General features: G+C 35.3%; 1 protein-coding gene across 2 annotated transcripts in view; it reads left to right on the forward strand.

Moving 5' to 3' along the window:
* The window catches only part of NYAP2 (neuronal tyrosine-phosphorylated phosphoinositide-3-kinase adaptor 2), a 138,745-nt gene extending 127,167 nt beyond the window's left edge, over window positions 1-11,578 (forward strand). Inside the window, exon 5 of one of the 2 annotated variants that reach the window (XM_032480374.1) lies at window positions 5,574-6,039. In XM_032480374.1, coding sequence (XP_032336265.1) covers window positions 5,574-5,618 — 45 coding nt within the window. In that variant the 3' untranslated portion in view covers window positions 5,619-6,039. Of the gene's footprint in view, window positions 1-5,573; window positions 6,040-11,150 lie in introns of those variants that run through there. The other variant, XM_032480375.1, reaches the window with a different exon arrangement.
* Window positions 11,579-12,435: the final 857 nt, after the last annotated feature.

A 12,435-nucleotide genomic window follows, 5' to 3' on the forward strand; every position in this document is an offset into this window, starting at 1 on the left:
GTTAAGTGATTAAGAGAATATACTTAATGGAAAACATCAATACATTTGTTGTAATTGAATTTTATCTTGTAATACAGTTGGCTCCTTCAGGGAATGTCTTTTTAAGGCATTCTACTTAGAAATTTGCTCATTTAAATATTGCTCATTTAAAAACAGAAATTAATTCTGAAACCTGCTCAGAGGTCTTTTTTTTTCTTTATTACAATTAGTTTAATCAATTAACAGCTGAAATTGTATCTTTAGTCATTATTAGAGTTAATTGCTGAGGAATATGTTGTGCCTTCTTTATTGGGAAAAATGTATCACAATTTTTCTATAGTCTTTTTACTTTCCAAGGTAAAGAATTCATATTTATAGTCATAAAATAGCGAAAAGGCAAATCAAGTTTTACATATGTGTGTGTGTGTATATATATATATTTTTAAATTATACATGGTTCTGCCTGTGGACACATACCATAGACATAATGGTTCTGCCTGTGGACACATACCATAGACATAATATTTCTGATTTTTGAACACAGTTCAACATTCATCTGAAAAGCCTCATCTTTCATTTTGCCATAGGAATATCATATATCATTGTATATATTATTTATGCCCTTCACAACTTTATACAGATTTTAATGCAGCAACACTTTGAGTCAATTTCAGACACTTGAGAACTATCTCATAAATCAACTCTTTCTCATGCAATTTGATCATTATTCCTCGAAGTCGTTGTATTTGTATGCTTCCACAGATAAACCTCCTTATTACATCTATATACATATATATATGCTCTGTGTACATGCATAGAGAGGCAGGTGCCATGCCACTCACACCTGGCTGGACGGGGCATTATTAGATAGATAGGTTTCCATTGTATGACTGAACACAGTCTTTCACCAGGGAACAAGTGCTAAGCCACGAAGAATTGCCACTTTGCATTTTGCATTTGTTCACAAGAGATACAAAGTTAACATTCTATTTTGACAACTTGCTTTTTGCATTTAGTCATCATTTGGTGTTATAAAAATGTTATGCATTTTTAAATGTTTTAAAACTTCCATTTTTCTAGATGTTGAAATTCAATTCTTCTCTAAAATTCTGCTGTAGTGAAGAGTTGATAAAACGGTGGTTTGATGCAGTTAGCATCTTCTTTCATGGTGGTGTGAAAACCATCCATGGACTTTTTCTTTTAGGCAGCCTTTCTTGGGCTTCTTCTCCTAAGGCCACTCATTGAATCAGCTAACATTTTTGTGCAACTCAGTTGAGAGACACTAACATTTTACTCTACTTGTCGATATTCTTGGAGATGTGCAAATATGTGTGGGAGGACGACTATGTTGTTTGCTGCCATGAAACTGAGGAAAAGGTACTTATTGAAATGAGATTGAGCTGTGGGTGGTGAAGGAAAAAGAAAAATACTTTCAGAGGGGCTCCCTTGGTGAAGTATCCGGTGCGGGTAACATATTACTGTATTATCCACACACAATTATACGGAAGGACAACCAGCCAGTTAGCATTTCAAAAGTGAGATCAGATGGAGGTATTCTTACATAGCAAGAAAGGACACTTTGTTCTTACTGCTTTGGGGATTGCTACTATTCACCACTCGGACACATCTCTCATTAGGATGCTCCGTCCATTAAGTGCTTTAGAAGTGTTTAACTTCTTCAAGAAGGAAGCCAGGAAGGAGGGAGAGTGAAGACAGAGCACTACCTTGGCAGCTTAACCTTGGGATATTAAATATGATCAAGTGCAAATATTGTGGGGCCTTAGGGATGTATTCTTGTGCGTTGGAGGCAAGAAACTTGAGCTATGGATGGAGAGCGTTACCCAGGGAGGGAGATTACTGTGTTCTGCTCTATTAATAACCCCTTTCACGCCCAGTACAGGATCTGTCTCTAGACACAGCTAAGCGATCCTGAACCTCTTCTAAACTTGATTTTCTCATCCCGAATATGGTGACCACAGGGTTATGCTGAGGCTAAAATGGAATGAAGCGGGCTGAGTGTTCATACAGTGCCTTGCTCACTGAGAGGAATTGCAATGATGATTGTGCCCGTGACCTTGACAACTACGAAGATGAGAGGATGCTGTGATGACAGTAATGACAGGTTCAAAGCTTTGCAGCCACCAACGTTTTCACAGCTTATAAATCCTCTATTAATCTTTCAGTCCTTCAGTGGCAAACTTTACCCCCTTTATTTAATCCAGCACACTCACCCTCGTTGTCGGCTCTCTGAAGTGAAAGTACTCTGGCAGTTGTGTGTGTGTGTGTGTGTGTGTGTGTGTGTGTGTGTGTTCAGTGTGGCCGCTTTAATCCTAATGAGCTGAGACAATCCAGTGCCATGATCAGGGCACAGACTAGCATTTGGTATATCTAGTTCCAATTCTAATTCTGCCTTCTGTTAGGAATATGATTCTATACGTATTACTTAACTTCTGTAGGCCTCCATTTATCATCTAACAAAGAGCCATAAGGCATCTTATCCAGTTATTAAGCTTTAAAGGAATTGGTATATGCTAAGTGCCAGTTGAGTGTCTGGAACATGGTTTATAACCAATAAATCACGGTTGCTGCTATAATTACACTGTTGATGTTCTTATGATTATTACTCAGATTGTGACAATCCTTCTTCCCAAAGCCACTTGGTCAAAGGTGAATGTAACAGGCTAGGTTATTTCAGAACTTTTATAAAATCATTCAAGGAAGTTTTGAGAGTATTCCTTGAGGTGGATCAAAAGCCTCAAGGTACGAGATTTTATTAGCTTTAGCCTACTGTTTCTTCTTCAGTGACATTACTGACACACATTTTCTTTCAGCAAAACTTTTATAATTTTGTTTTCTGAAACCTAGAGGAGGTAACAGTAATTTAATCATATCTCTATGATATATACCCTTATGCACAAATATACACACAAATACATACATATAAACACACTGTATGCTGCACACTTTTATACACACATCCATATGTATGTTTATGAATATATATGAAATGTATGTATGTATTCATGGGTGCACGTGTGTGTGCATACAGTAGGCTTCCAGACAGCCTTCAAAACAGACATTTATTTTCTTTTAATGAAATGTAATGATTCTTTTAAACACAATTTTTCTTATGAAATATATTTTCCCTTCCCAAGCAATGTACCGTTAGCAACAAGGAAGAATATAAACAAAATAAGTGAAAGGTAAATTCAAGAGTACGGTAAACCATAAGCCCTGAAAAATGTAAAGAATTGTATTTATAGTTGTCAAAAAGTTTAAGAAACCTTGAAGAATTCAAACATGGAGACATTTTGAAAAAATTCAACTGATTTGACTACATAAAAATTAGAAACATCTATTATTAAGTAATAACCTAAATGACTAATTATGAAGTGTCAAATACTAGAAATTGTTAACATAAATAATATATAAGTATCCTAAATTAAGAAAATATATAAATCTGTAAGTAAAATTATCCCCTCATTAGAAAAAAAAAGAATAAACTAAGGTCTTGATCCACTCTTCTGTTACTAAACATTTGTGAAATATCCAAATACATTCAACTCGCTGCTAATAAAAGTAAATACGGAAATCCAAGAGTTCTTTTCAACACATAAAATGAGTAAGATTTTTGTTCGCTTATTTGTTCATTTTTTTTTCAGTAACACAACTCAGTGCTAATGCTACTAATATTCTCACTGCCCTGTTTGAGTGGCTGTCAGTTTTCATTTGTTCATTCATTCATTGCATGAGCGTTTTGACATACTTCCTTGTGCTAAAGGGAAAGATGTGACATTCACTGTAGAGCCCCTGTCTTAAAAAAAAAAACTCAGTCTGCTGGGGTAGAGGAGTTTATATTTTTGTTTCCACTTCGTGGTAGACGCTAAATTATTACATGCAATCTTCCCGACAAATCTGAGGTCTTATTATTTTCATTTTACAGATAAACAAGTTCTCAGGAAGATTAAATGATTTGTCCCACATCTCACAACTAATAAGTGGTAAAACCAGGTCATGATACCCATTCTATCTACCTTATACTGTCTCCTAAGATAGAAAGAAATCAAAGCTGCACCCCAAAATAGGATTGTTGTTATTGCAGAGAGATGAGCAGTGTATTGGCAGAGCTTGCAAACAGCTGTAATTTTCACTGTTTAGGACAATAGTTGAAACCAGCCTCTGTCCTTGAAAGTGACTTGTGACCTGGGTCTTGATGAAAGGACGTTGCTATAAAACTCAAGAGTTACGTGTATACTGTATTTTGGAAAGAAATGGTGTTTCTAAGTAGTTGTAAAGTCACATGGATTATTGACTCTGCCTTTTAAGTTTTACCATAGAAAAAACTGTGACGTTAGGTCACCTCAATGCACTTTCAAAATATCAATTGTTTTATACAAATACATATGCATAGATAGGTAGAGGCACATATAAATACATAGAGTAAGCTTTACTCTTTCAAAGAAAAAGACATTTTTCTTTCTCTGTAATGATCAACGAACATAGATTTGATCATTTATTATTGATAGCTAGGTAATAATTTGTGAATTTGCTGACAGGTGCAGATAGTTATAACCCCTCCATCACTTTGCTTTGTCAATTTCAAAAGGCCCGTTGAGGGCCTGTGTTGTTGTGTATATTATGCAAAGATGACCCCTTCTTTCCAAAATATAGTTGGGAAGGAAGAAAAGAAATATAAATTACTAAAATTATTTTTTTTTAATTCTGAAAACAACTTTTATATTGAACTGGAATCACCACTGTGACACATGACAGACAAGCAAATAACCACTGCAGAGTCACTCAAAGGAAGGGTTGACCTTGTATTAAATCTCTTATTTAAAGACTTTAAACCAGATTATCCACTTTATTTCTTCAATTCCAACATTCCTGTTTTTCCTTATAATGATGTAAAATGTGTAGTCAATATGCCCAGTTAGTCTAAACCAATTGTCAGAGATGACTTTAAAAGTAAACCTCATCCTTTATGATTTATCTAAAGGACCAAACTTGATATGAAAAATATTGTGAACGTATATGAATCAATGCTCTTGATTTGGTTCTATAGTCCTTTCTATAATACCAATATTGGTATTACCCTCTTTGTTCTTCTATCAGGCAGTTCCAGTAGATATGTAATTTAAGGGTTAATTGGCTATTGACTTAGTAAGTTAGCAAACTTTTTCTTTAAAGGGACAGACAGTAAATATTTTAGGCTTTATGGACCATAGTATCTGGCCCAATAACTCAACTCTAGTCAATAGTGTGAAAGTAGCCAGAGACAATCCATGAACAAATGGACTTATCTGAGGCCAGTGGAAACTGTGTATACACTGGCATTTGAATTTCATATCATTTTCATCTGTCGTGGAAATACTCTTCTTTTGTTTTCTTTTCAACTATTTAAAAACTTTAAAGTTCTTGTTCATGGGCTGTACTGAAACAGGCAATGGACTTTATTTGGGAAATGTGTTGTAGTTGGCCAATCCCTGCCCGTGATCTTGAAGACAGATGTAAAAAAAAGCCATGGTGCTTACCTGTTTCTTCTTTATGTATGTTTTGTTAATAAAGAATCAATCTCTTTGCCCACTAAATAGGAGAGGAAGAGCATTTTTGATGAGATCGCCAACACCTCTGGCTAACCTGTGTGTGACTCACTCCTAAGGACAGGAAGAAGCGCAGGTCAGAGTGACCTGCCACCTCCCATAACTCCTGAAGAAGTTGCTTCCGCTTCTCAGATTCCCCGCCCCCACCCTGCCACGGCAGCTGGGCTCCCGGCCTGGTCTTCCTTGCTTCCCCACTAACACAGCCCATCCTCCCTTGGAGAAATTTTCTTCAGGGTAAAGGGAAAATTCAGAGAAATTTGGTAACTCTAGCTTCCTTTCCAGCCAGATTCAGGCTTACACTCCCCCTGCTGGATGACGATGTCTTATAAAATGGGCTATCCATCCAGGTGGGAGAAGGTGGCCCAAAGAGAGCAACTTCCGGAACCCGTAGATTTCCACCCCGCCCAACCCTGAGCATCTGAAGATGAGTATTGGTGTTGTGTCTATTGTCTCAGAAATTAAATTTGATTCTCAAATCGTAAGACTCCCAGCTAAACTTAATTCCAAAGCCAACGAGGCACCAGCTCAACACTGTTTCCTGTCTCCTAAATCTTTGACGACATTTTTTCATGTGCTAACTCATGAAGCATAATAGTCAAAATCAATAGAGATACATATGCTTGTATCAGTTTTATTCTGCTATCATGTTTATTACTGAAATGCTCCAAGTGCTTATTTCAGAGTATTTTTTTCTCTTTATGTTTTACATATTTTGAAAAATTGGATACCTTAAATAAATATTAGGGAGATTTATTATTGGAAAAAATCTCACGATTTCTTTGTTTGTTGGATAAAATATACCCAATATCAGGAAGTACTCAGTTTATTTCTTAGAGAAAGTAATTGTTGAAGTGAATTAAAATTCCTTCTCATTTGTGCCATTCCTGATGCATTGAAGGATCGGAAGATTAGATCATGATCAATGTATGGGACTTTACAGTTTTTAATCTCTTTGCATGCATTAGTTTACTGCTTCCTACAACCTTGTGAAGTGTGGTATACAAATATGCATAATATATATAAAGTGTTCCAGTGTACATCTATGTATATATAAATCATGTACACACACACACACATATATATAATGTATATAGGAATTATATGCAAATTTAGAGAGATACATGACTTTTCAATGCCACACAACGATCAAGATCCCAGTCAAGTCATTTAACTCTTCCATTCTACCATGTTACTTCCATATAAAAGAATGAAATACACACTTACATATTCTTTGGAAAAAATATGGTCCTATCATGTTATTTTCTAAAATATATTTTTAAAAATTTTAGTATAGTTTGAAATTTACAGAAAGGCTGCAAAGGGATACATGGAGGGTTCCTGTATACCCCATGTCCAGTTTCCCCTATTGTTAATATCTTACATTATCATGGTGCTTTTGTCACAACTAATGAATCAATACTGAAACATTATTATTTGCATCCATACTTCATTTGGATTTCCTTGGTTTTTATTATTAGTTTCAAGATTTCTTCCAGGATACCACGTCCATCAACTTCACTTATCATGTCTCCTTGGTCCTCTCTAAACTGTGACAGTTCCTCAGACTTCCCTTATCTTGTATGACCTTGACAGTTTTAGGGATTACTGGACTGCTGTATCATAGAATGTTTCTCATTTTGGGTTGTCTGGTGTTTTTCTCATGGTTAGACTGGAGTTATGATTTTGGGGAGGAAGATCACAGAGGTAAAATGCCCTTCTCTTCACATCATATCAAGGGTGCGTACTGTCGGCATCACTCATCACTGCTGATCAGCCAGTGCGGTGTAGATAGTGCTCTCCAGGTCTCTTCACTGTGAAGTTTCTCTCCTCCTCCTTTCCATACTCTTTGGAAAGAAGTCACTGTGTATAGACTCCATTTATGTAGTGAAGATTTATTATGTTTCACCTTCTTGAGGAAGAACTTCATTTGATTTTATCCTCATGAAATTAGCCAAGATCATTGGCCTCTGCTGAATCTTGATAATATGAAAATCTTATCCAAGCTATGTAAGTGTGTTCATGTTAATTGAACAACTATCTCCCAATGTATACTTACTTGCCTGTGTTTGTTTTTTTTTCTTCCCTATGTGGGGCATCCAAGAAATGCATTCAGATTAAAGATAAGAAACAGGCCACTTGATTAAATAACTAAACTGAAAGAATTTCTGTTCTAGGCTTAATTTCAAATTAGTTGTAGATGGACTCACTGAGTTCATTCAATGTCAGGGTGAAATGGAATGGAATTTTACAGCTAAATTTAAATTAGATATGAAGAATTTAATGATAAATAAATAAAAAAACAGAACATCTAGATATCCTTTATGGGTAGTAATCTTAACACACTTCATAGAATGACTAAACATTCTAGTTGTTATATCTGAAGTAATGAATTGAAGTATAACATCTTATTGCAAGAATAGGATATAATATTTGACTCACTTTAAGGGAGATGGATTTAGCCATGTCAACAGGCATAGAAGTATCATTGAGTTTAACTTGGGGAATTAAAAAGAATGTGTACCCTCCAGAAAAAAATTACTAAAAAACATGTGTCTTTAAAAATAAATATATAAAACAGATTTATCTCCCCTCAAATGAATTCCATGTATCACTCATTCATATCATTGTAACATAATAATTTTGGGGGTTATTTTAAATGAGAAAAAAAAGTTCAATAGCAAATTTAACATGTGAAGATTCTATTCCAAACTGGACATATTTGTTAAACTTATCAAAATTAAAAATATTTTAATTGGCTATCTTCTGACAACCTGTATTTGAATTTTGTTAGAATGCCTAGCCCTCTTTCATGTATTGGGCAGTGATTTCTCTCAGCATTTTTATTGACCATACGTCTGGCCCCTAAAAGAAGATAGTTTAATATTGCAGGGTCAGTCTGAAAGAAAAAATGGTTGATTTTCTTCTATTTATATTTTGAGCCATTATATTGCAATCATGTGGATATATAAATATTCTAAAATAAAAATGTAAAGAATATGAAAAACTGTATTTTATAACTCTTTATTCTTAAACACCTATTCTTTAGATTTTTAAAGAATGGATTATTCTTAGTATATTGACATATAGCATAAACTTCTAATTGACTGAAAACACATACTTATTATAGATAATGTAATGCATTTATGAACTGTGATCACAACTATGAAATATATTGGTGACACTGTTGTCAGGGCAATCCCGGAAAATTATTATTTTGCAGTTGCATATACTGACTCATACCCTAAAAATATTAAAGAAAATTAGGTAATAGATTATTTAATGTTTGTGTGGACAAGTAAATATATTGCAAATGTTGAAATAATGCTGTAAATATATTACCTTAAAGATTTGATGTTTTGCAATTTTCCTGGAATGTGTAAAATCCAGTGAGATTTCATTAGGAAAAAATTATCTGAGTTTCTGAGAAGCAACAAAAATTGTTCAATGGTGATGGCTTCAATGCCTTCCTAAAACTTTTACTGAGAGTGAAATGACTCTGTTCTGCATGTTGGGGCTACTGAGATGAATGCGATTTGGGGTTGGCCCTCTGGAAATTGTGTTATAAATTCCACTTATGACAGTTTATAGTTACTCAATAAATTTTGCTTGTATTTCCACCAAAATAGACTTACTGTATTTTTATTGCCTAGGTTATCATGTTATAAAACATAATAAATCTTTGAAAAATTTCCAAGTCACTTTAATAATTGCCTGTTGAGACAGAAACCTGTTGGGCAGAACTTCACTAGAACTTTACTTAAAAAGTGAGCACTGATGTCCAGGGCCCTGGGCTAAGGGCTAGAGGACCCAAAGGGCATCAGACACAGCCTGTTCTTTCACGGAACTTTATATCAACTTAGGCTCCTTACATACAGGATATTTACCTAAGAATATCATCTTCTGGAATCTAAGTCCAAGCCATTGATTTTGATTTATTTGATAAGCAATTTTTATCCATTCATAAACCTATAAATACATGTGCATTTTTGAATAGCCTCTGGAAATGGTAGTACATACAACAATAACTGTTATTATAATTTCTAAACCATATTCAGGAGATGGAGCATGCTGTAGTAGAAACACTATTCACTTTGAAGTTGGACAGTTTTAGTTTGACATAGGTCTGTATCATAGCCAATAAGCTGTGACCTTGATCTAGTACCTTAAACTTTCTGAGACTCAGCTTTCTCATTTGCGCGTAGCTAAATCCTAACTTTCAGTGTGGCTGGGAGAATTTAATGTAACATATATGGAACTCTTCCCACATGCCTGGCAGAGAGCAGGTATGAAAAAACTGTCGCTAGGTACATGTTGGTATTAGAATAATAATTTGTGGGATTTGTTTTACTGTTTGTAAAAATGACTTCACCTTCATCATCCAGTTTGATCCTTATACTTACTTCTGAAATTAAGATATTATAAAGTCAGTGATTTGGATAAAGAAACAGAAATGGAGTGGCCAGTGGAAATTTGACACACCCAGTATTCGAGTCAGTCTTCTAGCTCGGAGTTCTGCCTTCTCCAGAAAGAATTAAGAATTGTGAGAATTCGGTTTTGCCTTGTTCACATCAAAACTTAACCTGAAGTATTTGCTGATTGTTTTCCTAAAATCGTTCCATCAAATTTAGTGACTCCAAGTGAGCTATTTGCACCCTTCAAATCATAAAGCAGATTTGTTTAAACAATTAATTGTAAGCGTCCCCATCCTGGGTCCACGGCCCAGTCACACTGCTGTGCTTGTGGCAGACTCAGCCAACTAGCTCCGTTCCAAAGAACAGTTGTTGGTGGACATGGCCTTGTACACCTGGGAGTAGTGTTTACCTGTCCAGAAATATATGTATGCGCATCAATACATAGTCAGCACTGAACCTTCTCCTGGTACCCAACTGACCTGACGAATCAGGTTCTTTGAAGTTCTGGAGCTAATTAGGATCTGTGTCAGTATGATTGCAGAAGCCAATGATTCTAGTTAGATATTTGCTGAAGCATCAAACAGTGTAGCAAAACTTCTTTGCAAAATAATTATTTAAGTATTTAAATTCCAAGCATTAGATGCACATTGAAGCTCGATTTGGGAGAAAACAGTTGAAAGTCTTAATTCTTTATGCTATGAACAAACACAAGTTTTATTTTAAGAATGAAAATGTTCATTAAAATCTTTAAAACATATCTCACTCATTAGATCTCACTGAAAAGTAATTCTAATAATTCAACTTAGGCATATTGGGACCCATAAGACAATGAAGTCAACATAAAAATAATAGGTAAATATTTGGCAAATGGCTTAAAACATTTGACAAAAGGTTTTATCTCTGTATCATGGGCTTTTAAAACATATTGGAAAAATATCATGCTTCAGTTATCATTTAATAATATCACAATGTCCACTAGTTCGAGTATACATTTTATTTATGGTTCCCATGCTTTAATTTTGCTTTCTAAGAATTTCAAAAAATACAAACAGCTGACATTTTTTTTTGAAACAAATACTAGCACAGTGCAAAAAAAAAAAAAAAACTGCTTTCATTCCATTTTTTTCTTCTGTATTCACTCTTTGTTTTTTGCTAGGTGGCATGCATGCAGTGGTTTCATGGAGACCATACAATGCTTGAGATGATTGAGAAAAAGCGTTGCTTGTGCAAGGAAATAAAAGCTAGACAGAAAACGGAAAAGGGCCTTTGCAAACAGGATAGCATGCCTACCCTCCCCAGCTGGAAGAAGAATGCGGGTGCGAAGTACAGCCCTCCACCCTACGCTAAGCAGCAGACGGTGTTCTGGGACACTGCCATCTGACCGTGTGCAGGATGGCGTGAGCTCCACGTTCCTTAACAGGAAGAGGGAGGTCGACTCGGTCATGTGATAAGTAACTGTTACACTTTTTCCCTGTCAGAATGGAATGCCAGCACTTCCCTGGAAAACCCATGGGAAGCTGTGCCTATTCGTGGCAAGTTCAAGATAAAACGTCTATTTCCTTGCAATTAAGGCACACTTATTTATCACGGATTATTTTGAATCCAGAAGATAGTAAGATGTAAATATTTTACAAGTTTATGGGTGACACCTGAAATAACACACGTTATACGTATACAAATTACAGAAATATCAAGAGTTTTACTATATGAAACAATTTCGGTATTAACTGGTTTGTTATCTCTTTTATATGTAATCCCTTGATGCCTTTTATTATTAATTTTTGCATTTAAAGTGTGTTTTTTGTCTGCCCACATTTGGTTTCTGTACCTGAGCTCACATATAAATTATGTTCAATCACATAATATATGATCTGGTGCTAGTAATGTAGCAGTTGAATATCATATTCGTTCAGAACATCTGTTGCTTTGTAAGTTTTTAAGGGTTTGACAGGAAATGAACGCAAATGTGATGCTGAATTTGGACGTCCACATCACATCAACACCGATATTTTTGCTACATTGGCTTTATAAGAATTTCTCATCAGTATCATCTTGTTTGTACTAAGCAATGGTTAGTCAGACTCCAGAAAAAGTTGCGAGCATATATTTGGACATCCCAGCAGAAAACATTTCCTTCAGAAATGACTTTAGGGATACCCGTCCTTGCATCATAGATCTGATTGGAGGAGACCAGGGTTCACTGTGACAATGGAAGGAACAAGGAATCAAAGGGTAAATAGCAGGACTACTTTCAAGAAGGTGGGAACAGCGGCATTATGTTGCCACTGCAATCATTATTTTTAAGTAACTTTTCATGTGTATGTCTGTTTCCCCTAGAAAATGATCAATAAGCTTTGAACCAGACGAGTTTACATATTAGTCCACTCAATACCAATCTTAAAATTTAGGTCCATTAATGGAGTAGTATTTCATGTTAATTT

Source organism: Camelus ferus, chromosome 5 (assembly GCF_009834535.1).
Source record: "Camelus ferus isolate YT-003-E chromosome 5, BCGSAC_Cfer_1.0, whole genome shotgun sequence".
NCBI classification, from domain to species: Eukaryota; Metazoa; Chordata; class Mammalia; order Artiodactyla; family Camelidae; genus Camelus; species Camelus ferus.